The sequence below is a fragment of the Saccoglossus kowalevskii genome, chromosome 16, assembly GCF_978046115.1.
Source record: "Saccoglossus kowalevskii chromosome 16, keSacKowa6.1, whole genome shotgun sequence".
NCBI classification, from domain to species: Eukaryota; Metazoa; Hemichordata; class Enteropneusta; family Harrimaniidae; genus Saccoglossus; species Saccoglossus kowalevskii.
In genome coordinates, this window is record NC_140656.1 from 18,561,418 (window position 1) to 18,589,384 (window position 27,967).

Genomic DNA, 27,967 nt, shown 5'->3' on the forward strand with positions numbered 1-27,967 from the left:
TCACATTGTGTCAATATTTATTGGGAATATGTAAATACTCGTATGACAACGTAATTATGTGATAGCCGTACTTAATATATATAAGCGATGATTGTTTTTTTGTTTTTCGATTGGTGACTTCTGTTACGCCTGTAACATTAAAACACAGATTAAGTTTGTTTCTATCGTAGCACAAAAAAGAATTTTACATTTATGTTATACTTTATTAAACAACGATAAACAGACAAAACCCTAATTAAGTGACTAGTACAAAGACAGTACAATGTATACGCAAACATGATAAACAGTAGCAGCTAAAATTACACTACTAACTACTAAGAAAGTTTGTCTATTAATGCTATCTTCTCTAGCAATTACATTCTTGTCCATCTATAGTTGATAGTATTTTCTTTTAGTTAAAAAACATTATCACAGAATTGAGAATATCAAAATAACAGAAAAGGTACGATATTACCGGTATTGAAAAATTATTTAGACCTTGTACTATTGGCCATTTTTGTCATTGAAGACAATTGCATGGTAACCCTGTGAAATTTAACCGATTGACTGTGATTTTCATGAAAAAAAATTACAAAATATAAACATGTCATCAACTGTTTCTAAAACATGCATTGACAGATTTTATTTTAACTTGGTATGGATGCGACACATGTACTGATGCACATCATTGTGTTTGCCAACTGGCGGCCATGCTAGTTTTATTTTTTAAATTTTTTTTCGTGGGGCTTAATACTAAAGATTTGTTCGATTTTTTTATTCGCAAGTTTAAAGGAGAGTTAACATTGCAATAATAAAGATATGCACACATAGTAATTAAAACACATTTCTTGAAAAGAGCGAAAAGAAACCTAAAAATTACGAGTCTTTGTTAGCGATTCACATCGCATACATTTCAATAACGAGAAAAGACTGTTCTGCTCAATTACAGTACGTAATTAACATATAAATTCACGTTTATTATAATCAAAGGCAGTTCAGATATATTTCCATGTCAGCTTATTAATCAACATCATTCCTATGATAACCATCATCTTCATAAAGCATGTAGTCCGGTTACTCTCGTAGTTGTCCTACAACAGTGGATATGGTATCGATATAAAGTTATTCAGAGAACGAGTCACGAAGTGGTAGTTGTTTTATTTGTATATGTTCTTAACGGTGCATGTTTTGATTTTGTCCAGAAAGTAGATACGAGGATCCCTTTTTTCTTTTGACCGACTGGCAATTTTTCGTTCGTAAAAAACGTCACAAACAGTTTCGCAGGAGATGCTGAATTCTTCGAATTACATTTTTACGAGTTTATTTTGTTTACGAGTTTATTTTAGCCGATATGCAAACTTATACAATTAGCCTACCTTTTAGTCTGACATGTAGGCGTGAGCGCCACTCTCTCAGACCGAACAACATCAGACTCCACTAACTGCATTGCGTTTGGAGCACCGACCTTGTCAGGCTACCCGACCTTTGTGTCGTCTGAACACGACTAATAACTATCGATATAAGCCATGTTTGTCATAACGTTATTATTTTGAAACATTTTTATCTGATAAGAATGTGATTTTTTGTGGGATTTACTTAATTATATTTATTCTTATTTTTATTTGTTATATTTGGCATTACTACAAGTAATACCTAAGCGGAGCGTAGCCACACATGGTGTTTACTGTAGTATTTGTATTCATTGGTTGATCACGTGGGAATGCTGCGATTAGAGGCGAAAAATATAACGAAATAATCTCACAACAATCTTAATTTAATCAGTTTTTATCCTGGTTTGGTGGTTGCAGCGCATCAGATATAGTCTGTCCACTAATGTTCACATGCGAGTAATTTTCTCACACGGTCTTCCGCCAGGACTTTGAAATTATCTTTTCGGAAAAGTAGAGACTCATTGTTATGCAGATGTCATAGAGTCAGATAGGTATATGGTCAAATTAAACAGACACGCACTTCTGACAATAAGAAATAAACCCACAAAACTGTTACAGAATACTGACCTCTTGAGCATAATGGCAAATAAAGGTTTTTTTTCAACCAAATTGAGTTCTTTTTGATGTTTTACTTGCAATGTTAAATGCTATGTAACTTTTAAGGGGGATTACTAGTAATGGTATCACATACTTACAGAAGAATAACTTTTTGATTTAGATGTTAACTACTAATGACATTGCTTTACGGTTACAAACTAATGACGTGTTAAGGGGTCAATCGATGATAAATGCCTTGTTATGTAATAACGGCCTTTTGGTGGGTTAACTGGTTATGGTATGAACAATTCAGTTTTTTTTACAGAATTATGAAAGAGAATAGTGAGGAAGAATCATCTGTGCCAACTATTGCATCCCATAAATTTAAGTCGTCCTGGATTTGAACACATGAACTTCAGTCACACGTACACACATAATTTCAGTGCTATTGCGTTTTCGAGATGATTTGAGTCAATAACCGAATTAAAAAATCGATTATATGCATGTTTATCATATTTCCATTATTATCGGATATAATATGTGTTTTAATGGATTCTGAGCCAATTTTGTGTTAACATAATAACATATATTATATATGATAGTTTCTAAAATTAAATAACTTCTTTCTTTATTTTGTATTAGCAGTTTATATTCGTCAACAAGCCGACATTTCGTTTTGGGGTTGTTGGTATTCACTGATTCAAAAAAAGTAATGTAATTTCTTTTTCATTGGAAGATTGTTGAGGGTGGAAATCTGGACAACATTAAAAATTATGTCGCAGCTGGTCGTATTGATGAACAGGACAGGGTAAGTGATTTAGTCACATCGGATAAGCACTTCGTTGATATCGTATTCACTTTAAATGCACTATAAGATGACAACTTGTAATTGTTAGGATTTCTGTTAGAAACTGTATGTTGAATACATATTATGACTAATCACGAACTGAAAAAAAAGTTGTTCGTGAAATTCTCCAATACGTGCATGCACTAATTGTCCTCGTGTGTACAATAACAATCACTGCACATGCGTATTAGTGTCATCGAAAAAATAATGTTGTGTGTAATGCAAAATCTACATTTTTTTTATTTTGCAAGACATTTTAATTCAGTTTGTTCATCAAATGCAGTAATAAACAAGAGTATTTAACATTTGTTTTCATTTATATTGCAACTTTCTAATGTTCGGTTTATTTGTAACTTTTTTTAGCGGCAAGAAGGGATTTAGGGAAGCACTTTGTTTGTGAAATGATACGCGTGCAGTATCCAATGTTCGAAGAATACTTCTTTTAGGAATTGACCACTAGACATTTAGAGCTAAATGTTATCCAAGACTGCTGTTGCTCTCAATATTTCTCTCTCCAAATGTATGCTATTTTTTTTATTTTTGTGCATATTTGGTTTTTCAGAAATTAAACTTAAACCGTATTAGGATGGATGAAGTTAACGCACTTTTGAACAGGCTATTTCCTAGAATTCTGAGTTTATTAAACTTGTGAATAGTTGGTTGCCCAACGAAAATGTTGGGGTAACTGTTTAGGTTATGAACATCAGTTTTATTTGGCGTTTAATGCTACGTAGAAATAAGTTTTCATGGAAAAAACGGGGTACTCTTTCTTTTGATTTGTTCTTCGTTATCTGTATTATAGAACTTTTCAATCAGAAGATAGATTTGTGGTGCATTTAAATATTCTGCATTTTTACTTGACATATAGTTACTGTCTTTGAAAGGTCACTACTAAAAGTTGCATTAATGTCTGTGAAATCATGCATATTTTTTGTCGTAGTACTAGTGCATTAACACTGTATTTTTCCCATGATTCAGGTGTGTTTTCATTGATCAGTGAAAAAAAGATTTCCAATCGCACACCCATACTTAAAAATGATTGATCCCTTGTAGTCACGAACGCAATTGGGAGTGTAAATTAATTACAATTCGATTCAACCTAATTAAACTGAGATCCTAAAAAGGAGTGCAATTTAATTGAATTCCAACGTTAAAATAACTTAAATTCAATGTAGTTGAACCTAAACTCGAGTTAAATTTAATTAAACATGTCTTGGCATTAAAATTAACGTATGTTCAACCTAAGATCTAAACCTAGTAATATTTAATATTCCAGTTACGTAGTTCTGGTTCCACATTTTATAGACAACCAAAAATTGAAAAGCTGTTTTTAAGTACAAAAAAGAAAACAAGAAATCCCTGATTATTGTATAGAATGTTGAACCACATTAGTAGTTAAGGTCGTATTATAGGGACGACCATGAGGGCGCTGTTCATACTCGGATGCGATGACGTCATACGTTCATACTCGGATGCGATGACGTCATACGGAGAGGGATGACGTCACAATGGGAGGCCGTGCATAGCTTAGCATAAATAATGACGTCACAATGGGAATTCATGCATGAATTAGCATAAATGAGCGTCCATGGCCGTAAAGGGGATAATTTGAATGAGGATGACGTCACAATGGGATATTTTAATACATTTGCATAAATTACCATCAATTTTTTGTAATTATTTTGTTTAATTATTTTTAATTATTTTTAATTATTTTTTTAATTGGACAGGTGTGGACGAAAGATTTGTCATGAGGATGACGTCACAATGGGATATTGTGAATACATTTGCATACATAAAATTGATGTGAATACGAGGTCGTGTCGAGGTCATCGTGAATACATTTGCATAAATTACCATCATTTTTTTTAATTATTTTTTTTTAATTATTTTTAATTATTTTTAATTATTTTTTTTAATTGGACAGGCGTGGACGAAAGATTTTTCAGAATGTGTCATAGAGGGCGCTCTCTCTCTCACACACACACACTAATAAATACACGGCATTTTTGAAAACTAACGGAGTTTATTGCACAAAAGAAGTAAACAAGAATGAAATATTGACATGGAGTATACATTCATGGCGTGGTTGAGTATTTTTTTTAACGCCACGAAAAAAACATACGATGTGAGTAAGGAAAATAGTTGCGTAGCGTATAAATGTTTAGCATGATTAAATATTTCTTAACACCTGAAAAATACGTACATACATGTAAATGTGCGGCGTTGTTAAATTCATTTTTCACGTCACGAGAAATACGAGTACATAAACGATTCGATTAAATACACGGAAGAGTGAAAAGTCAATAATTATACAGTAAACAGTGAACAATAAAAATAATTCATTCTATATATATACATATGTTGTTCATCGTTTATATTTTCTTACCTCATATTTGCATTGTTTTGTTTGAGTAAATTATTTTTAACGACACGAAAAAATACGAGTACATAAACGATTCGATTAAAAACACAAAAAAGGGAAACGTCAATAATAGTAAACAGTGAACAATAAATAATAATTCATTCTATATATACATGTTCATTTTTACATTTCTTACATCCTTTCAATGAGTCAAGCAGTCTGTACATTTTTTTTATTCCATCGCTCCAATCAGAATCGCTCATCTGTCGTAGAAGAAAAAAAGAGAGAGAGAGAATAATATTAAAAACCAATAGTCACCCCGTAAAACTGCGGTAATAAACCCCGCTAAAATGCAAAGTATGCAAAATCGGTTGATCGACGTACAGTTTGTTTTTTTCAAAAATGGTGGACTACGGTACGATGAGTTAAAATATATAATTACCTGATCGTTTCACAGAATAACTTTTGACATACATAATCATCACACGGAATGAGTTTACGGTGTAACGTAGCGATTTTCGTTTTTCCCTTGGCGAAGAAGATATGTCCTCGCCTTCTTGCCGAAGATTCAAAGGCGGTAAACCAAGTTTGACCTTCTGTGAAAGGTCATCTCATGGATATCTACACAACGAGTCATACACGACGTATTGGCTACACATTGCTTGAAATCAAAGTATTTGATGATTGTAGATCCACGTACGAGAAATCTCTTAAATTCTGTGACATGACTACCGTACGAGTCAAAATAGTCTTCGTGGTAAGGTATTTCAGACAGAAAGTGGCCCAATGCGTTCCACCCGCGAATATCAACGGTGTTTGATACGAGCGATGTGTATTATTCCGAAGCACTGTCCGCGAATGCCAGTTTGAACTCAATCACAAGATTAAGTGTGAGCGCATAGGATTATTTATAAATCGTTCGTCATAAATGTTCCTAATGTGAAATAGACCTCCCACGTAGATGATAAACAACAGATGTTGGTGTATTTGTATATTTATGTTATCTAAAACATGAACACTCGCAAACAGCCTGAGGGATAGGGTTTCAAGTTGAAAGCATTACCCCTATACCTGCGTGTATGGGATAATGATAACAGGACTGGAAACACGGGGTCAACTTGATTCGGTCAACGTGAATCAGTATGGTTCTTGTCCATCACCAATTCACTTTTCTGAAAAGGCACACCCCCACAGAGTGTAATGGCATTCCACAGCTACCATCCAAGTGCTACAATTGATTTACTCATTACAGTAGCGTTAATTTGGATTAGCGTTAATTTGGATTAGCGCTTCCTTCTCATCACTTTTCTCATCACAGTTCCGTCTTGCGTAGTTATATAGTGTCTTCACATACGCGCTAAAGATTCCTGACCTGACACCATTCAGTTACTCTGATCGTTTTTGTATCATTTTTGAAGGTTTATTTTACAACGACTGGAAAACCGACTGAAAATCAAGACTATTCAGTTCATTCTCTTCACTAATGAAATGGCAGTACTCAGCAAACTATCATTCGTCGTTTTTTTTAAACATGATTTCGAATATCCACGATTTCGAAATTCTAGAAGAGGCAAGAACGAACGTTACATTTGAATGGTCAAATGACAAGGGGCTGACCCCGCTTGAATGCGCAACAGAATGTATTAAATACAACCATATTCAATATTTCGCTTTTTTAGTGTTGACCCATTTAAACGACAGAACCAGTCTCGAAACACTGAAAGCCATAGCGGATGCTTCAAAAAACGAATTTCTCTTCCAATGGCTCGAAACCAAATTAAATGAAGCACTATGATTCTTCACAAATTACGATGACATCCTTCACAGCCTGGCAAAAGAAATCACTCAACTAACCTCACCACCAGATTCGAATTTCCACGATCAACGATCAACGACGAAAAAAATTAACCATTGAGGTAACAGGCTTCGCTACAGAGAAACAATGGAAGTTACTAGCTCGCCAAATTGAATACTTTGAAACGGGACATCTAGCCGATCATCATCGAGACATCGACTCAGAGACTGTACGCCTCAGCAAAACAACCGATTGATGAATTCGTGGACTCAAATTCTAACAAGAACAATCCTGACATAATACTTAAACTACGCTCCTTGCAAGAACATGTGGACATGAACACGACATTTCTACCCACAAGATGAAGGACATAATTTTAGTATATCTGTTAATTACTTTACGATTGGAAACTGTCGATAGAACACATTTTTATGAATGAATTGGTTTTCCGATTTGAAAATCATTGAGTAGGTATTCATGCATTAATTAATTAATAATGATCAGTCCATTGAATTTGTGTCTCACCCAAAAAAAAATCAGAACAGCATTACTAGACATCTCCATATTATCCAAATTTCGAAATTATACATATTTTAATATTAAATTTACTATTTTTTTACCATCAAACTACTGAATCACTGTACATATAATATACTATACGTATACCATTGACAAATTCAGACTCCGCTTATAAATTATACTCGATTATGTTTTTACCAATCATTACCCCGCCCATCATTCATGATTCGATTGACCACGTTCTGAATAATTCGTACACACAGATAAACGGATTTTTGCGATATACATGTACTTCTTGTTTTCACTCCAAAACTTACTGCTTATTTGATCCCTCAATCAAAAGCTGTTTTACTTGGGATTGACCAAGAGTGTATTTCCACGTTAAACTGATGTGACGACATGTCGGTCATCAACGATTTCATAAAGGGTGACTGTCGAAAAGTGGGACACCAATAATTTAAAATAATTAGTTATACTGGAGAGAATGGATGACATTGTTTAATATTATAGAGATGTTGCGTAGTTCGTTCTTTGACGGTAAGCACGTACGCATACCATACACGTTGTATGCTAATTCATGTTAAATAAAATGCGCTAAGTTTTGATTATTCCCAAGATGTACAGAGAGCACTCGCTTATCCATTAGACAGATTCCACTATACAATTACATGTATAATATCCTGACCGCATTGTTTACACTCTCGTAAATCGACTGTTTGACGTGACTGGGGCACCGGTGGACGAGGAATGCGTGCGTGCACATTACATTTCGTCAACACTTTCATTCATAATAGTATCACTTGCAATATGGCGTAATATCAATCGACGATCCTCAAAATACTGTATGTATGTATGCACGTTGTAGTTCGAATGATTAGATATTTCTTTTATTTTGCCATTTTTGTCGATTCTTTCATTATGAACAGTGTTGACTTGCTCTCGAAATAAATACTTTTACACCGATGTTACTGTTTGTAATGTTTATAAGTGTATACGTGAAAGATATTCGCCTTTGAAATAATAATTGAAGACACAACTATATAGTCTTCAAATCAGCTGGGTGTTATTATTGAAGTAACGCACGACGCGTGATATTGTTGTAATGGGGTCTGATCGCGTTCCATAACTCCTGAATAATGCCATGAATCAAATTGTCCTAACAACATGGTAAACACGGGTCAGCAATAAGTAGCTATTTTATCGGTGAGGAAAGATCTGCTTCTTGATTGCGATTATGATTATGTCTAATATAATGTATAATAATCTATTACTCTACGTACACAACTTGAAGTGGGCTTTTCAATTCAACTCACTGCGGCCGTACACAACATGGCTAGTTCCCCCTTCGAAAGAGTGCGTGCGTGTGTTGCAACGCTATCTGTGACCACTGAGCTTTTCAAATATTTACAAAGCACGATGTGATAACTGGGGTGGTAAACTGACCATGATGTCAATATCCAACCATCTAATTTGCCCAATAACAATTAAAATTGAAACCGTATTCATGCGTGGGATCTTGGTTGGAAATACAACGAAGTAACAAAAAACCAGCAAAGTGTAACAATAATAAAATCACAAACAAGTGAATGTAAAGCAAAAAAAAAAAAAAAAAAATATTTGGTGTTTGGTTTAGGCATTTGGCATTTTAGGATTTTTTTTTCTTATCGTGCCCTGAATCAGATGTGGACGAATGTTCCTAGCTCAATGATTGTTTTGTCATTTTAACTTTTTAGTATACCTGTTAGGTGTTCATCATCTCTTCTAAAGTTGATTTTATTGTATTTAATATTTTAATCATGATTTTTTTTTTGTTTCTTATTGTATAGATTACAAATGAGAAGATATTTTTTTTCGTTCTCAATTTTCTAGTTGTCACAAACTGAGCAAATTCAGTCTTCAGCTATAAGATTATATACAATAAAGTAACAAAAATAAGCAATGTGTAACAATAATAAAATCACAAACATTTGAATGTAAAGAAAAACAAAATTATTTTGTGGTTGGTTTAGGCATCTGGTATTTTAGTTTTTTTCTTGTCGTAACCTGAAACAGATGTAGACGAATTTTCCTAGCTCAATGATTATTTTGTCATTTTAACTTCTTAGTATATCTGTTAGGTGTTCATCGTCCGTCCTAAAGTTGATTTTATTGTATTTAATATTTTAATCATGATTATTTCGTTCCTCCAAGTATAGATTACAATTGAGAAGTTGTTTTTCGTTCTCAATTTTCTAGTTGTCACAAACTGGGCAAATTTAGTCTTCAGCTATAAAGTTATTATATCTACCCCCTTTCCATTTGAAGGGTATGAGCCTTTATTCCGAGTTTCGCCTTAGCGCAGCACTATGTTTTAGATTTTTTATTGTGGTGAGATATTTTTTATATGCAAATTCTGTTTTAATTTTCTGTAGGTTCGTAACTTGTTTTTATGATGTGTACTTTTATTTGCATCATGTAATGTTTCTGTGCTATGAATTTCTAAAGGATTGTTCGAATTACCTGTCAATGTTTCAATGATTTTCTTTTTTGTCATCCTGAGATTTATGTGTATTCCAAAATATTTTTTTTCCATAGTCAAATTGTCTAAAATCTGATTCATGTCTTTTACAAGGATATTTTCTCAACTCTAGCAGGCTTGCCAAATTTCTTGGTTTGCTATTTACTTTGATTCATGTCTTTTACCCAGTTGTCTTTTCCCTTTTCGTCAATATGTATTCCAAGTTTGTGAGCTTCGTGAACTAGCGAGTTTGAGTTAGAATTATTTATTTTGATCCAATATTTCAATCTAGTTGCTATGGGAGAGGATATTTTCCCAACTCTAGCAGGCTAGCGAAATTTCTTGCTTTGCTATTTAATTTTAGAAGGTATTTGCAGTAATATATTTTCATTTTTTTTTTCCATTGGTCTTTTGATTGGAAAAACAAAACAAAAACAAAATGTATACTTTCTATATACTCAATTTCAATTACTCAGTTTTTAATCTATTCTTTTTGATTATTTACTCATTAGTAGATTTCCCCTTCTTTGTGTAATAAACTCCGTTAGTTTTCAAAATGACATGTATTTATTAGAGTGTGCGTGTGTGTGTGTGTGTGAGCGACATCTACGATACATTCTGAAAATCTTTCGTCCACGCCTGTCCAATTAAAAAATAAATAAAACATCCAATTAAAAAATAATAAAAAAAAAAATTAAATTGATGGTAATTTATGCAAATGTATTCACGATGACCTCGACACGACCTCGTATTCACATCAATTTTATGTATGCAAATGTATTCACAATATCCCATTGTGACGTCATCCTCATTCAAATGAACCCTTTACATCCATTTATGCTAATTTATGCACGAAATCCCATTTTGACGTCATCATTATGCTAATCTATGCTTACATCCATTTATGCTAATTTATGCACGAAATCCTATTGTGACGTCATCATTTATGCTAATCTATGCTTCCACCTCGGTACGACCATGAGGGCGCTGTTCATATTGGGATGCGATGACGTCATACTTGGAAGCATAGATTAGCATAAATGATGACGTCACAATAGGATTTCGTGCATGAATTAGCATAAATGGATGTAAGCATAGATTAGCATAATGATGACGTCAAAATGGGATTTCGTGCATAAATTAGCATAAATGGATGTAAAGGGTTCATTTGAATGAGGATGACGTCACAATGGGATATTGTGAATACATTTGCATACATAAAATTGATGTGAATACGAGGTCGTGTCGAGGTCATCGTGAATACATTTGCATAAATTACCATCAATTTAATTTTTTTTTTTATTATTTTTTAATTGGATGTTTTATTTATTTTTTAATTGGACAGGCGTGGACGAAAGATTTTCAGAATGTATCGTAGATGGCGCTCACACACACACACACACGCACACTCTAATAAATACATGTCATTTTGAAAACTAACGGAGTTTATTACACAAAGAAGGGGAAATCTACTAATGAGTAAATAATCAAAAAGAATAGATTAAAAACTGAGTAATTGAAATTGAGTATATAGAAAGTATACATTTTGTTTTTGTTTTGTTTTTCCAATCAAAAGACCAATGGAAAAAAAAAATGAAAATATATTACTGCAAATACCTTCTAAAATTAAATAGCAAAGCAAGAAATTTCGCTAGCCTGCTAGAGTTGGGAAAATATCCTCTCCCATAGCAACTAGATTGAAATATTGGATCAAAATAAATAATTCTAACTCAAACTCGCTAGTTCACGAAGCTCACAAACTTGGAATACATATTGACGAAAAGGGAAAAGACAACTGGGTAAAAGACATGAATCAAAGTAAATAGCAAACCAAGAAATTTGGCAAGCCTGCTAGAGTTGAGAAAATATCCTTGTAAAAGACATGAATCAGATTTTAGACAATTTGACTATGGAAAAAAAATATTTTGGAATACACATAAATCTCAGGATGACAAAAAAGAAAATCATTGAAACATTGACAGGTAATTCGAACAATCCTTTAGAAATTCATAGCACAGAAACATTACATGATGCAAATAAAAGTACACATCATAAAAACAAGTTACGAACCTACAGAAAATTAAAACAGAATTTGCATATAAAAAATATCTCACCACAATAAAAAATCTAAAACATAGTGCTGCGCTAAGGCGAAACTCGGAATAAAGGCTCATACCCTTCAAATGGAAAGGGGGTAGATATAATAACTTTATAGCTGAAGACTAAATTTGCCCAGTTTGTGACAACTAGAAAATTGAGAACGAAAAACAACTTCTCAATTGTAATCTATACTTGGAGGAACGAAATAATCATGATTAAAATATTAAATACAATAAAATCAACTTTAGGACGGACGATGAACACCTAACAGATATACTAAGAAGTTAAAATGACAAAATAATCATTGAGCTAGGAAAATTCGTCTACATCTGTTTCAGGTTACGACAAGAAAAAAACTAAAATACCAGATGCCTAAACCAACCACAAAATAATTTTGTTTTTCTTTACATTCAAATGTTTGTGATTTTATTATTGTTACACATTGCTTATTTTTGTTACTTTATTGTATATAATCTTATAGCTGAAGACTGAATTTGCTCAGTTTGTGACAACTAGAAAATTGAGAACGAAAAAAAATATCTTCTCATTTGTAATCTATACAATAAGAAACAAAAAAAAAATCATGATTAAAATATTAAATACAATAAAATCAACTTTAGAAGAGATGATGAACTCCTAACAGGTATACTAAAAAGTTAAAATGACAAAACAATCATTGAGCTAGGAACATTCGTCCACATCTGATTCAGGGCACGATAAGAAAAAAAAATCCTAAAATGCCAAATGCCTAAACCAAACACCAAATATTTTTTTTTTTTTTTTTTTTGCTTTACATTCACTTGTTTGTGATTTTATTATTGTTACACTTTGCTGGTTTTTTGTTACTTCGTTGTATTTCCAACCAAGATCCCACGCATGAATACGGTTTCAATTTTAATTGTTATTGGGCAAATTAGATGGTTGGATATTGACATCATGGTCAGTTTACCACCCCAGTTATCACATCGTGCTTTGTAAATATTTGAAAAGCTCAGTGGTCACAGATAGCGTTGCAACACACGCACGCACTCTTTCGAAGGGGGAACTAGCCATGTTGTGTACGGCCGCAGTGAGTTGAATTGAAAAGCCCACTTCAAGTTGTGTACGTAGAGTAATAGATTATTATACATTATATTAGACATAATCATAATCGCAATCAAGAAGCAGATCTTTCCTCACCGATAAAATAGCTACTTATTGCTGACCCGTGTTTACCATGTTGTTAGGACAATTTGATTCATGGCATTATTCAGGAGTTATGGAACGCGATCAGACCCCATTACAACAATATCACGCGTCGTGCGTTACTTCAATAATAACACCCAGCTGATTTGAAGACTATATAGTTGTGTCTTCAATTATTATTTCAAAGGCGAATATCTTTCACGTATACACTTATAAACATTACAAACAGTAACATCGGTGTAAAAGTATTTATTTCGAGAGCAAGTCAACACTGTTCATAATGAAAGAATCGACAAAAATGGCAAAATAAAAGAAATATCTAATCATTCGAACTACAACGTGCATACATACATACAGTATTTTGAGGATCGTCGATTGATATTACGCCATATTGCAAGTGATACTATTATGAATGAAAGTGTTGACGAAATGTAATGTGCACGCACGCATTCCTCGTCCACCGGTGCCCCAGTCACGTCAAACAGTCGATTTACGAGAGTGTAAACAATGCGGTCAGGATATTATACATGTAATTGTATAGTGGAATCTGTCTAATGGATAAGCGAGTGCTCTCTGTACATCTTGGGAATAATCAAAACTTAGCGCATTTTATTTAACATGAATTAGCATACAACGTGTATGGTATGCGTACGTGCTTACCGTCAAAGAACGAACTACGCAACATCTCTATAATATTAAACAATGTCATCCATTCTCTCCAGTATAACTAATTATTTTAAATTATTGGTGTCCCACTTTTCGACAGTCACCCTTTATGAAATCGTTGATGACCGACATGTCGTCACATCAGTTTAACGTGGAAATACACTCTTGGTCAATCCCAAGTAAAACAGCTTTTGATTGAGGGATCAAATAAGCAGTAAGTTTTGGAGTGAAAACAAGAAGTACATGTATATCGCAAAAATCCGTTTATCTGTGTGTACGAATTATTCAGAACGTGGTCAATCGAATCATGAATGATGGGCGGGGTAATGATTGGTAAAAACATAATCGAGTATAATTTATAAGCGGAGTCTGAATTTGTCAATGGTATACGTATAGTATATTATATGTACAGTGATTCAGTAGTTTGATGGTAAAAAAATAGTAAATTTAATATTAAAATATGTATAATTTCGAAATTTGGATAATATGGAGATGTCTAGTAATGCTGTTCTGATTTTTTTTTGGGTGAGACACAAATTCAATGGACTGATCATTATTAATTAATTAATGCATGAATACCTACTCAATGATTTTCAAATCGGAAAACCAATTCATTCATAAAAATGTGTTCTATCGACAGTTTCCAATCGTAAAGTAATTAACAGATATACTAAAATTATGTCCTTCATCTTGTGGGTAGAAATGTCGTGTTCATGTCCACATGTTCTTGCAAGGAGCGTAGTTTAAGTATTATGTCAGGATTGTTCTTGTTAGAATTTGAGTCCACGAATTCATCAATCGGTTGTTTTGCTGAGGCGTACAGTCTCTGAGTCGATGTCTCGATGATGATCGGCTAGATGTCCCGTTTCAAAGTATTCAATTTGGCGAGCTAGTAACTTCCATTGTTTCTCTGTAGCGAAGCCTGTTACCTCAATGGTTAATTTTTTTCGTCGTTGATCGTTGATCGTGGAAATTCGAATCTGGTGGTGAGGTTAGTTGAGTGATTTCTTTTGCCAGGCTGTGAAGGATGTCATCGTAATTTGTGAAGAATCATAGTGCTTCATTTAATTTGGTTTCGAGCCATTGGAAGAGAAATTCGTTTTTTGAAGCATCCGCTATGGCTTTCAGTGTTTCGAGACTGGTTCTGTCGTTTAAATGGGTCAACACTAAAAAAGCGAAATATTGAATATGGTTGTATTTAATACATTCTGTTGCGCATTCAAGCGGGGTCAGCCCCTTGTCATTTGACCATTCAAATGTAACGTTCGTTCTTGCCTCTTCTAGAATTTCGAAATCGTGGATATTCGAAATCATGTTTAAAAAAAACGACGAATGATATATATAGTTTGCTGAGTACTGCCATTTCATTAGTGAAGAGAATGAACTGAATAGTCTTGATTTTCAGTCGGTTTTCCAGTCGTTGTAAAATAAACCTTCAAAAATGATACAAAAACGATCAGAGTAACTGAATGGTGTCAGGTCAGGAATCTTTAGCGCGTATGTGAAGACACTATATAACTACGCAAGACGGAACTGTGATGAGAAAAGTGATGAGAAGGAAGCGCTAATCCAAATTAACGCTAATCCAAATTAACGCTACTGTAATGAGTAAATCAATTGTAGCACTTGGATGGTAGCTGTGGAATGCCATTACACTCTGTGGGGGTGTGCCTTTTCAGAAAAGTGAATTGGTGATGGACAAGAACCATACTGATTCACGTTGACCGAATCAAGTTGACCCCGTGTTTCCAGTCCTGTTATCATTATCCCATACACGCAGGTATAGGGGTAATGCTTTCAACTTGAAACCCTATCCCTCAGGCTGTTTGCGAGTGTTCATGTTTTAGATAACATAAATATACAAATACACCAACATCTGTTGTTTATCATCTACGTGGGAGGTCTATTTCACATTAGGAACATTTATGACGAACGATTTATAAATAATCCTATGCGCTCACACTTAATCTTGTGATTGAGTTCAAACTGGCATTCGCGGACAGTGCTTCGGAATAATACACATCGCTCGTATCAAACACCGTTGATATTCGCGGGTGGAACGCATTGGGCCACTTTCTGTCTGAAATACCTTACCACGAAGACTATTTTGACTCGTACGGTAGTCATGTCACAGAATTTAAGAGATTTCTCGTACGTGGATCTACAATCATCAAATACTTTGATTTCAAGCAATGTGTAGCCAATACGTCGTGTATGACTCGTTGTGTAGATATCCATGAGATGACCTTTCACAGAAGGTCAAACTTGGTTTACCGCCTTTGAATCTTCGGCAAGAAGGCGAGGACATATCTTCTTCGCCAAGGGAAAAACGAAAATCGCTACGTTACACCGTAAACTCATTCCGTGTGATGATTATGTATGTCAAAAGTTATTCTGTGAAACGATCAGGTAATTATATATTTTAACTCATCGTACCGTAGTCCACCATTTTTGAAAAAAACAAACTGTACGTCGATCAACCGATTTTGCATACTTTGCATTTTAGCGGGGTTTATTACCGCAGTTTTACGGGGTGACTATTGGTTTTTAATATTATTCTCTCTCTCTCTTTTTTTCTTCTACGACAGATGAGCGATTCTGATTGGAGCGATGGAATAAAAAAAATGTACAGACTGCTTGACTCATTGAAAGGATGTAAGAAATGTAAAAATGAACATGTATATATAGAATGAATTATTATTTATTGTTCACTGTTTACTATTATTGACGTTTCCCTTTTTTGTGTTTTTAATCGAATCGTTTATGTACTCGTATTTTTTCGTGTCGTTAAAAATAATTTACTCAAACAAAACAATGCAAATATGAGGTAAGAAAATATAAACGATGAACAACATATGTATATATATAGAATGAATTATTTTTATTGTTCACTGTTTACTGTATAATTATTGACTTTTCACTCTTCCGTGTATTTAATCGAATCGTTTATGTACTCGTATTTCTCGTGACGTGAAAAATGAATTTAACAACGCCGCACATTTACATGTATGTACGTATTTTTCAGGTGTTAAGAAATATTTAATCATGCTAAACATTTATACGCTACGCAACTATTTTCCTTACTCACATCGTATGTTTTTTTCGTGGCGTTAAAAAAAATACTCAACCACGCCATGAATGTATACTCCATGTCAATATTTCATTCTTGTTTACTTCTTTTGTGCAATAAACTCCGTTAGTTTTCAAAAATGCCGTGTATTTATTAGTGTGTGTGTGTGAGAGAGAGAGCGCCCTCTATGACACATTCTGAAAAATCTTTCGTCCACGCCTGTCCAATTAAAAAAAATAATTAAAAATAATTAAAAATAATTAAAAAAAAATAATTAAAAAAAATGATGGTAATTTATGCAAATGTATTCACGATGACCTCGACACGACCTCGTATTCACATCAATTTTATGTATGCAAATGTATTCACAATATCCCATTGTGACGTCATCCTCATGACAAATCTTTCGTCCACACCTGTCCAATTAAAAAAATAATTAAAAATAATTAAAAATAATTAAACAAAATAATTACAAAAAATTGATGGTAATTTATGCAAATGTATTAAAATATCCCATTGTGACGTCATCCTCATTCAAATTATCCCCTTTACGGCCATGGACGCTCATTTATGCTAATTCATGCATGAATTCCCATTGTGACGTCATTATTTATGCTAAGCTATGCACGGCCTCCCATTGTGACGTCATCCCTCTCCGTATGACGTCATCGCATCCGAGTATGAACGTATGACGTCATCGCATCCGAGTATGAACAGCGCCCTCATGGTCGTCCCTATAATACGACCTTAACTACTCACATTCACTTGTAACGAAAAACAAGACTATTATACAACTCAAACATATACTGGTTATGTTTACTCTGGTTCTGTATATGACCGACAATCTCATTTTGTGTTACACGTACAGGATGAGCAGTGTTTACATTTTTTCATCATATTTGGAAATGCGCCCTCTAGTGTTGGGAAATAGATTTTTGAACGTGGTTTGTTTGTTTATGATTTAATTCTGATCATACTCATGCGTAGAAACGACTGGGCTCATTAGTGTTGTACATAGTAGACGTTGCTAGATTGTTGGTAGATTTTAATAAATCAACTCTTGATATCTAGCATGAGGTAAGTCTTCTATACATGTGCTAAACTGGGCGCAACATCTCTGCATACCTCTATAAGTCGGCCTTCCAGTCAGTGCATTTCTGTTTTGCGATCTGAATGACTGGGTGGTTAGGTTGTGCATGATAGAAAAATGCCAAAATAACATGTGCAGCACTGTCTGTGTTTTCAAAACTGATTGGAAATTAGTGTAACCATCCAGATTGTTGGTAATGTTGCAAACTATCACGACATTTACCTGACGAAATGGCTGATTTTGGGTTTGTTGCACCTACGGTAATATTGATTCATTACTCATTTGAACGCCATCATTTTTCCCGCCAAATTTTGGATGAAACATTTATCTGTAATTTGTTTAGAATTCCTTTGTTCATTTTGAACAAAATGAAGATAATCTCACATTTGCTGCAGGTTGTGATTGAATTTAATTTTTTGAAAAACAATCATACAGCTCGATTTTGTGGAAAATAACAAAATCTGAGTTTGGCGCTCAAATGATAATGTCAATATATGTCTTTCCTTTTCATAGAAAGCATCAAACTGAGTGCTGAAGTGTTTGAAAATAAACGTCTTTGTTTATGATTTCATTCCTTTTAATATTCAGGATGGAAGGACTGCACTACATTGGAGTGCAAAGTATGACACAGTGGAGATTGCTAGATTGTTGGTAGAAAGTAAAGCAGATCTGGATATCCAGGATACTTTGGTAAGTCTTCTATACATGTAATAATTTATATTCATTCATTAACATTTTGAATGCCATCATTTTCCCGCCAAAATGTTGTAACTTTTTGCAAATTTGTTGTTGTTTTATTATAATTCTTTTGTTTATTTTGAACCACATGGACATAATCTCACATTTGCTACAAGCCATGATCAAAATGTTGGAATTTGTTTTTGGAGAAACAATTATGCAGCTTGATTTTGTGGAAGGTGATAAAATGTGACTTCAGGATTTAAATGGTAATGTCAATATATGCATTTCTTTTTCATAGAAAGAATCAAACTGAGTGCTGAAGTGTTTGAAAATAAACCTCTGAAAGTGGTTTGTTTGTTTATGATTTCATTCCTCTTAATATTCAGGGTGGAAAGACTGCACTACATTTGAGTGCACAGTATGACACAGTGGAGATTGCTAGATTGTTGGTAGAAAGTAAAGCAGATCTGAATATCAAGGATACTTGGGTAAGTCTTCTATACATGTAATACATTTTTATTCATTCATTAACATTTTGAAGACCATCATTTTCCCGCCAACATTTTGATGTCACTTTTTTCAAATTTGTTTACAATTGTTCAAAATTATTTTTGGTTAAATATGACTGAAATGGACATAAGCTCACATTTGCTGCATGTTGTGATTGACTTTTTGTTTTGGAGAAACAATTGTGCAGCTTGATTTTGTGGAAGGTGACAAAACTTCACTTCAGCATTCACATAGTAATGTCAATATATGCATTTCTTTTTCATAGAAATAATCAAACTGAGTGCTGAAGTGTTTGAAAATAAACCTCTGAATGTGGTTTGTTTGTTTATGATTTCATTCCTCTTAATATTCAGGATGGACAGACTGCACTACATTTGAGTGCACTGGATGGCAGAGTGGAGATTGCTAGATTGTTGGTAGAAAGTAAAGCAGATCTGAATATCCAGGATACTAGGGTAAGTCTTCTATACATGTAATGTAATAATTAATATTCATTCATTAACATTTTGGATACCGTAATTTCCCCGCCAAAATTTTGATGTCACTTTTTGCAAATTTGTTGTTGTTTTATTATAATTCTTTTGTTTATTTTGAACCACATGGACATAATCTCACATTTGCTGCAAGCCATGATCAAAATGTTGGAATTTGTTTTTGGAGAAACAATTATGCAGCTTGATTTTGTGGAAGGTGACAAAACTTGACTTCAGCATTCACATAGTAATGTCAATATATGCATTTCTTTTTCATAGAAAGAATCAAACTGAGTGCTGAAGTGTTTGAAAATAAACCTCTGAATGTGGTTTGTTTGTTTATGATTTCATTCCTCTTAATATTCAGCATGGAAAGACTGCACTACATTGGAGTGCAGAGCAGGGCACAGTGGAGATTGCTAGATTGTTGGTAGAAAGTAAAGCAGATCTGAATATCCAGGATAAGGTAAGTCTTCTATACATGTAATACATTTTTATTCATTCATTAAAGTTTTGAAGACCATCATTTTCCCACCAAAATTTTGATGTCACTTTTTTCAAATTTGTTTACAATTGTTCAAAATTATTTTTGGTTAAATATGACTGAAATGGACATAAGCTCACATTTGCTGCATGTTGTGATTGACATTTTGTTTTGGAGAAACAATTATGCAGCTTGATTTTGTGGAAGGTGACAAAACTTCACTTCAGCATTCAAATACAAGGGTGATTTTTTGGCTGGTTTTTAAGGTGTTATTTTTAATCATTTCTGATGGCTAAAAGTTTCACGGTAGTCATTGACGCCTATTCAAGTGTATTGATGTTTATTGCAACTAGCGTGAATGGGTTAGCTTTGTTTCAACAATGAGCTGTTATCGCTGTAAACAATGTTAAATTATTCTTCAAATGCTCAGTTTATCTTTAGAAAACAACTAATATTTTTATTTAAAAACAAATCATACTTCTTTCCCATCAAAATCCCAGCAAAAAGATCGTACAACATCGGCAAATCTCCCCTGTGCTGCGTTCAATAACATTAACATATTTAAACAAGCTATGGTAATTTGAACACGTTGGCATCATCCATCGTTTTCATTGGTTAATTATCGATTTGACCTGCTGGTCAAAGAACACCATTTCAGGTCAAAACATAGCGGATATTCATTTCTACAGCATCAAGTGTTGAAAATGCGATCGGAATCATTTGCTTACGATGAAATAAGTTGAAACTTATTTGCATTTCATTATAATTCAACGAATTCATTTTTTGTACGTTATTATATTCATTACTCGGTAATAATCAACAATTGTAAAAAGCATGACCGGATCGCGCTACCACGATCATTTGCTACAGTTGTGTTCGTTATTTGAAACTTCTTTTAGAATATACTTTCGTTACTAATAAAATGAAACAAAATAATTGTATTTGGCGCACGTGGTGTTTGAAGTGTTTGAAAATAAACCTCTGAATGTGGTTGGTTTTTAGCTCCGCTGTCAACTTTGTCGACCAGAGCTTATCATATGAGTGATTGTTCGTCGTCGTCTGTGTCAATGTTTTACTTTTTCGACTTCTTCTTGAAAGCTACAAGCCTGAATGCTTTGATACTTGGTGTATATGTACCTTGGGTAGACCTCTCTTAGATTTGTTCATTTCATGATGATATCTTCAATTCTCTAATTTTGGTGAATTTTTTTGTCATTTTCGGTGAAAAGTGATATTTTCAACTTCTTGTTAAAAACCCCAAGTCCAATTGCTTTGATATTACATATATAGGTACTACATGTGGACCTCTCTCAGATTTGTTCATTTCAGGCTGGTGTCTTCAATTCTCTAATTTTGGTGAATATTTTTGTCATTTTTGGTCAAAAGTGATATTTTCGACTTCTTGTTAAGAACCGCAAGTCCAATTGCTTTGATATTACATATATAGGTACTACATGTGGACCTCTCTCAGATTTGTTCATTTCAGGCTGGTGTCTTCAATTCTCTAATTTTGGTGAATATTTTTGTCATTTTTGGTCAAAAGTGATATTTTCGACTTCTTGTTAAGAACCGCAAGTCCAATTGCTTTGATATTACATATATAGGCACTACATGTGGACTTCTCTCAGATTTGTTCATTTCGTGATGATGTCTTCAATTCTCTAATTTTGGTGCATATTTTTGGTAAAAAGTGATATTTTCGACTTCTTGCTTTAATTGAAATGTGTATTGCTAACAACGGAGCTATCTCAGCCGACAGGCTGCTTGTTTTTTAAAGTGTTTCTACCCCAGTTCCAAAAAGTGTCAGCAGTGATTGCTACCCCCGTGCCTGCCCTTCTACCATGTTGGCCTGAATTAAGGGTCAAAATGTCCTGAGAAAATGCAAGAAAGTTTGAAAAAAGGTCTGGAAAATCATTTGGCTCTTGGTGCTATGGACCCTGTTTGATATTTTCGAAGACATCTTCTTCTCGTGCCACCAGATAAAATATGCAAATGTGGATAAGTTATATGAAAGACCATGTAACCATGTATCATATTGAACCAAAAGCATAATTCACCCATCACTATTTTGTAGATTATTAGTCCTTGTCAGTTTTGAGTTCAATCTGTCTATGTCTGGAGTAATTTCTCAGACATGCTATGACTGACATAAACATAACCCATGAAAAAAAAAAATTGACATATGAAGGTACCATGCATGTCCTGTGACATAAACCATGTACAAAAATGTACCTCCCAGGCAACATTTCATGGACGCTTGTTAACTATATTCATTGTTAGGAAATGCAATCAATGTGCCAACCAAGACTACATAATATAATATCATTTTTAGTTTCCATTCAGGATGCAGTCCAAAAACGACGATATTGTGTGTACTCTCCTCCATCTCCAACTTGCCTGGGTCGAAACATTCAAACTTTACACGTACATCATACAGCTCGTAATGCATGCACATCTATTTGTTTCATGATCTTTTTCAGGATCGCTAAATGGTGGTCATTTTATGTTTAAAATTAATTAAAATCAAGCATTTCTGTCATTTCGGAACCAGATCTTGGTTGTGTAATGATGGATTTCGTTCAAACTTGGTACACATCATTCTTTTATCGGATTCAACAAATACTGTTTTGGAGCAATTTCTCTGACATGCCCTGATCAATCACACGTTTGGCCATTTATTTGTTTTACTCAGATCTTGGTTATACATGGACAGCTATTGTCCATTTTGGTACATACAATGTACATATATATATAACAGGACCATAATTTTTTTCAGATGGGATTCAAAATGACTGACTGCAAATGCTGTACTAGAGCCATACTGACATGTACATTGACTGATTGCAATCAAACTTTACTAAGTTATACATCATTTACTAGTAATTAGTCCCCGTTCGGACGCAGTCCGAAAACGGGGACTTATGTTTTGCCCTGTGTGCGTCCGTGCGTCCGTGATCACCTGTATCTCGAACATGCATGGACCGATTAAGTTCAAACTTCACTCATACATCACACATTATATGGGACATATGCACATGCATTTTTTTCATGATCCGATTAACGATAGCCGAATAGCGGCCATTTTAAGGCCGAAAATGCATCAAAATCGCACATTTTCACCATTCCGGACCCGGATCTCAGTTATGCATGGACGGATTTTGTTCAAATTTGGTACATACATTAAACATAATAGGACCTTGATGCACGTCATTTTTTTTTGGGGATCGGGTTCGAAATGGCCGACTGGCGGCCATTTTGTTTTAAAGAATTCAGTTCTGGATCCGTATCTGAGACATGCTTGGATTGATAGAGTTCAAACTTCACACACACAAGGTACATCGTGTCACAAATATGTATGTGCATTTGTTTCATGATCTCATTAACGATAGCCAAATGGCGGCCACTTTAAGGCCGAAAATGCATTGAAATCGCACATTTTCACCATTCCGGACCCGGATCTCAGTTATGCATGGACGGATTTCATTCAAATTTGGTACATACATTAAACATAATAGGACCTTGATGCACGTCATTTCTTTTTTCGGATCAAGTTCGAAATAGTCGACTGGCGGCCATTTTGTTTTAAAGAATTCAGTTCTGGATCCGTATCTGAGACATGCTTGGATTGATAGAGTTCAAACTTCACACACACAAGGTACATCATGTCACAAATATGTATGTGCATTTGTTTCATGATCTCATTAACGATAGCCAAATGGCGGCCACTTTAAGGCCGAAAATGCATTGAAATCGCACATTTTCACCATTCCGGACCCGGATCTCAGTTATGCATGGACGGATTTCATTCAAATTTGGTACATACATTAAACATAATAGGACCTTGATGCACGTCATTTCTTTTTTCGGATCAAGTTCGAAATAGCCGACTGGCGGCCATTTTGTTTTAAAGAATTCAGTTCTGGATCCGTATCCGAGACATGTCTGGATTGATCAAGTTCAAACTTCACACACACAAGGTACATCATGTCACAAATATGTATGTGCATTTGTTTCATGATCTCATTAACGATAGCCAAATGGGGGCCGCTTTAAGGCCGAAAATGCATTGAAATCGCACATTTTCACCATTCCGGACCCAGATCTCAGTTATGCATGGACGGATTTCATTCAAATTTGGTACATACATTAAACATAATAGGACCTTGATGCACGTCATTTTTTTTTTCGGATTAAGTTCGAAATAGCCGACTGGCGGCCATTTTGTTTTAAAGAATTCAGTTCTGGATCCGTATCCGAGACATGTCTGGATTGATCAAGTTCAAACTTCACACACACAAGGTACATCATGTCACAAATATGTATGTGCATTTGTTTCATGATCTCATTAACGATAGCCAAATGGGGGCCGCTTTAAGGCCGAAAATGCATTGAAATCGCACATTTTCACCATTCCGGACCCGTATCTCAGTTATGCATGGATGGATTTTGTTCAAATTTGGTACATACATTAAACATAATAGGACCTTGATGCACGTCTTTTTTTTTCGGATCAAGTTCGAAATGGCCGACTGGCGGCCATTTTGTTAAAGAATTCAGTTCTGGATCCGTATCCAAGACATGTCTGGATTGATCAAGTTCAAACTTCACACACACATGGTACATCATGTCACAATTAGATATGTGCATTTGTTTCATGATCTGCTTAACAATAGCGGAATGATGGCCATTTTAAGGCCGAAAATGCATCAAAATCACGTATTTTCACAATTCCAGAACCGGATCTCAGTCATGCATGGATGGATTTTGTTCAGATTTAGCACAATGTGTTGTACATATGCAGGTGCATTTCGGTCATGATCTGCTTTGAATGTATATGTCACTCAAATATGAACGGAACGGGGACGTGTCATTGACAATGACTTGTTTGTTTAATGTTTTGATTCAAATCGGCCGACTCATTTGAGTTTTTTTTTCCTTTCAGCATGGTAATACAGCACTGCACATGGCATTCAGTAAAGGGAATATATCTGTAGCAAAAGTTCTGATAAATGTAGGTTCTAATTTATACGCTGTGAACTCAGTAAGTGAAATAATACCTGTCATTATTCATTTTTGATTCATGTGACACTAAAGTAAACTAGAGTGACTGCTTCCAGTCACTTAGTCACTGCCAATTAGACACACTGTTGAATATTTGTTGAACTTGGACAAAATAGGTTATACTGGTATCACCCACCAGGTGTACAACACCTTTCATTCCATCTTCCTGTGCCCAAGCACAGTAGCGCTATGCAATGTGCAGCTGTCTGGCAGTGACTACCTTATTTATTTGTGTAAGCGCCCAGGGTCCTGAACATGGAAAATTGTCCAAATATGAGGGTAGAGACGTTTGCCCGGACATCCCCCTCCACAAAAAAAAAACACGAAAATCCGCGAAAATTGACAACATGCAGATTGAACTGTGACAGGAAATACAATGTCAAATGAAGACATACAACGGAAATAAATGAACAATATGCAGCATTAGAAGTGTAACAAGAATTATTTTATTGCTTAGAATGTGACAATTAAACCAGAAATAATAAAAATCGACAGTGAAGAATCATTGAATTAGAATTTCCCTGTCGACAAACACTCCCAATACGCGAGAATTAAAAATGAATTAAAATGTCAGGGGTTAAATGCGTAAAATTATTTCCGGTTTTGACAAATACCAGATCAACAGCCATACATATAATTTACACAGTAAAATTACGAAAGTTCATAGTTGTTTGAAAAAAAACATCTCAGATCTCTATTTGTACGTTCATTGCTCCAAGTTTAAGTCGGTGTCACTGTCGCGATCGAACAAAATCCCTACAGCTTCGTCTTGAAGTTCACGATGTCGTTCCACACAATTTGGACTTAGCACATTTAACCCGCTGATTTCACTGTCTGTCAGCTTGGCACTTTTAATTCACGTCTAATCAGAATAAAACGAAAAATAGGGTCACGGAATACGACTCACACGATGCTCTTCAGCCTCTTGTTTACCATCTGGCAATTATTTGTGACCTTTAAGCATCTGCTTTACTGATTGGCTAAGAATGACATCACTACTAGTGTTTCATCATAGAGGTCCAATCAATATAGCTTTGTTATCAGACTAGGCGCTCATCAATCATGGTGAAAGTTACCATACAGCAAGTTCCCTTGGTTGGAATGTCTCATTATAGATATCGCGGTGGGCTTGAAATAGGAAGAATTTTTTGTTGGAAGTCTTTGGCTGGTCCCAGTTATGGATTCACAAGCTGCTAGCAAATATTTTATATGCCAAAACAACATGCTTTCAACCACTGTCCCAGGTACGGGTTGCTACAATACTGCAATATCGGTTTCATTGATGATGATGCTTGATTTGCCTGAATAGTTTCTAAGGAAACACAAACCAAACGTCCATTTTCAGAGCCACGACATTTCAAAAACGGAACTATCGTTTTCCCTTTAATGTACATTTTTTGTAGACTTGCTGCCTGTTATGATTCTGATGAAGATTCTTGAAAAATAAATGTAAACAGCGGCGAACACTTCTTTATTGTATCAAAATTGGGGGGGGGGGGGTTTGCCCGGGAATGGGCGCTTACCCGGATAAATACTGTAATAAACAAGTAGACTGGCTAGAAGCCGTCAATCACTCTAGTTTACGTCACACTTATTAGTAATTACTACAGTACCCTGCTGTCAGCACATGATCTGATGACAAATAAAATGCATGGAAGTTAGCTTAGAGTTCTCTGATCAGTATTTGCATAACAGATTGTCTTCAGACCACTCTGAATCGGGTGCTGGTGACTGATTTATCCCTCTGTATAGCAGGTAAACAATGTGAAATATATGTAGCAGTTTTAGATACATCATTCATCTACTGTATGCACTATATCCTTATTGTATGTACAACTTTTTACCAATTATATATAATATGCATAACAAGATGTGATATAATAATATCTCTCTCTACAGGATGCTGATACACCATTTGAATTGTTTTCTAAAACCTTAAGAAGTCAAAGTGAAGAAGTGAGTTTAATTTGTTTTAATTTAATTAAGTTTTAATGATATTTTCAATTCTCTAATTTTGATGAATATTTTTGTAATTTTTGGTAAAAAGGGATATTTTTGACTTGTAAAAAACTGCAAGTCCAATTGCTTAGATATTATACATATATGTACTACATGTGGACCTCTCTCAGATTTGTTCATTTCGTGGTGATATCTTCAATTATCTAATTTTGATGATTTTTGGTGAAAAGTGATATTTTTGAATTCTTGTTAAAAACAGCAAGTCTGATTTCTTCGATACTATACATAGTTCTGTTCTTTAATTGCAATGTGCATTGCTAACAGCGGAGCTATCTCAGCCGACAGGCTGCTTGTATATGTATGTAACATAGATGGACCACTGTCAGATTGATGTGATTAATTCTTTAAGCATTAATAACTTCAATCTTCTCATCTTGAAAACAGCTGCACTGATTGATTTGATATTCCTTTCTCATTATGCATCTGAAACAGTGAAGTGACTGAGGACATGACCTTTTATAAGTCATCTGACATGTTCATGACAAGACAATAAATGATACAATATGTGAAAATAAGTTACATTATTTTATTCATTTATGCATTTTCTAGGAATTCTTTGAAGATTTCGTTCTTCAGAAAGTAGTATTTGAGAAGGATGAGAGAGTTGACCAAAGTGAAATATCTGATATCAACAAGAA

General features: G+C 34.5%; 1 protein-coding gene and 2 long non-coding RNA genes across 3 annotated transcripts; 2 read left to right on the forward strand and 1 right to left on the reverse strand.

Moving 5' to 3' along the window:
- Positions 1 to 4,820: 4,820 nt before the first annotated feature.
- On the reverse strand, positions 4,821 to 6,015 carry LOC146733723 (uncharacterized). The gene is made up of 2 exons (XR_014926621.1): positions 5,622 to 6,015; positions 4,821 to 5,442 (listed from the first exon to the last, which is right to left on the reverse strand). It is a non-coding gene; the product is annotated as an uncharacterized LOC146733723 (long non-coding RNA).
- Positions 6,016 to 15,956: 9,941 nt separating this feature from the next.
- Positions 15,957 to 17,151, forward strand: LOC146733724 (uncharacterized). Its single transcript, XR_014926622.1, has 2 exons — positions 15,957 to 16,350; positions 16,530 to 17,151. It is a non-coding gene; the product is annotated as an uncharacterized LOC146733724 (long non-coding RNA).
- Positions 17,152 to 18,331: 1,180 nt separating this feature from the next.
- LOC102802049 (uncharacterized) lies at positions 18,332 to 25,359 on the forward strand. Its single transcript, XM_085490918.1, has 6 exons — positions 18,332 to 18,361; positions 18,690 to 18,791; positions 19,169 to 19,270; positions 19,646 to 19,747; positions 20,133 to 20,231; positions 25,192 to 25,359. Exons 1-6 carry the CDS (start codon positions 18,332 to 18,334, stop codon positions 25,324 to 25,326), a joined length of 570 nt encoding a protein of 189 aa, XP_085347044.1. The 3' UTR covers positions 25,327 to 25,359.
- The last annotated feature ends 2,608 nt before the right edge of the window (positions 25,360 to 27,967 follow it).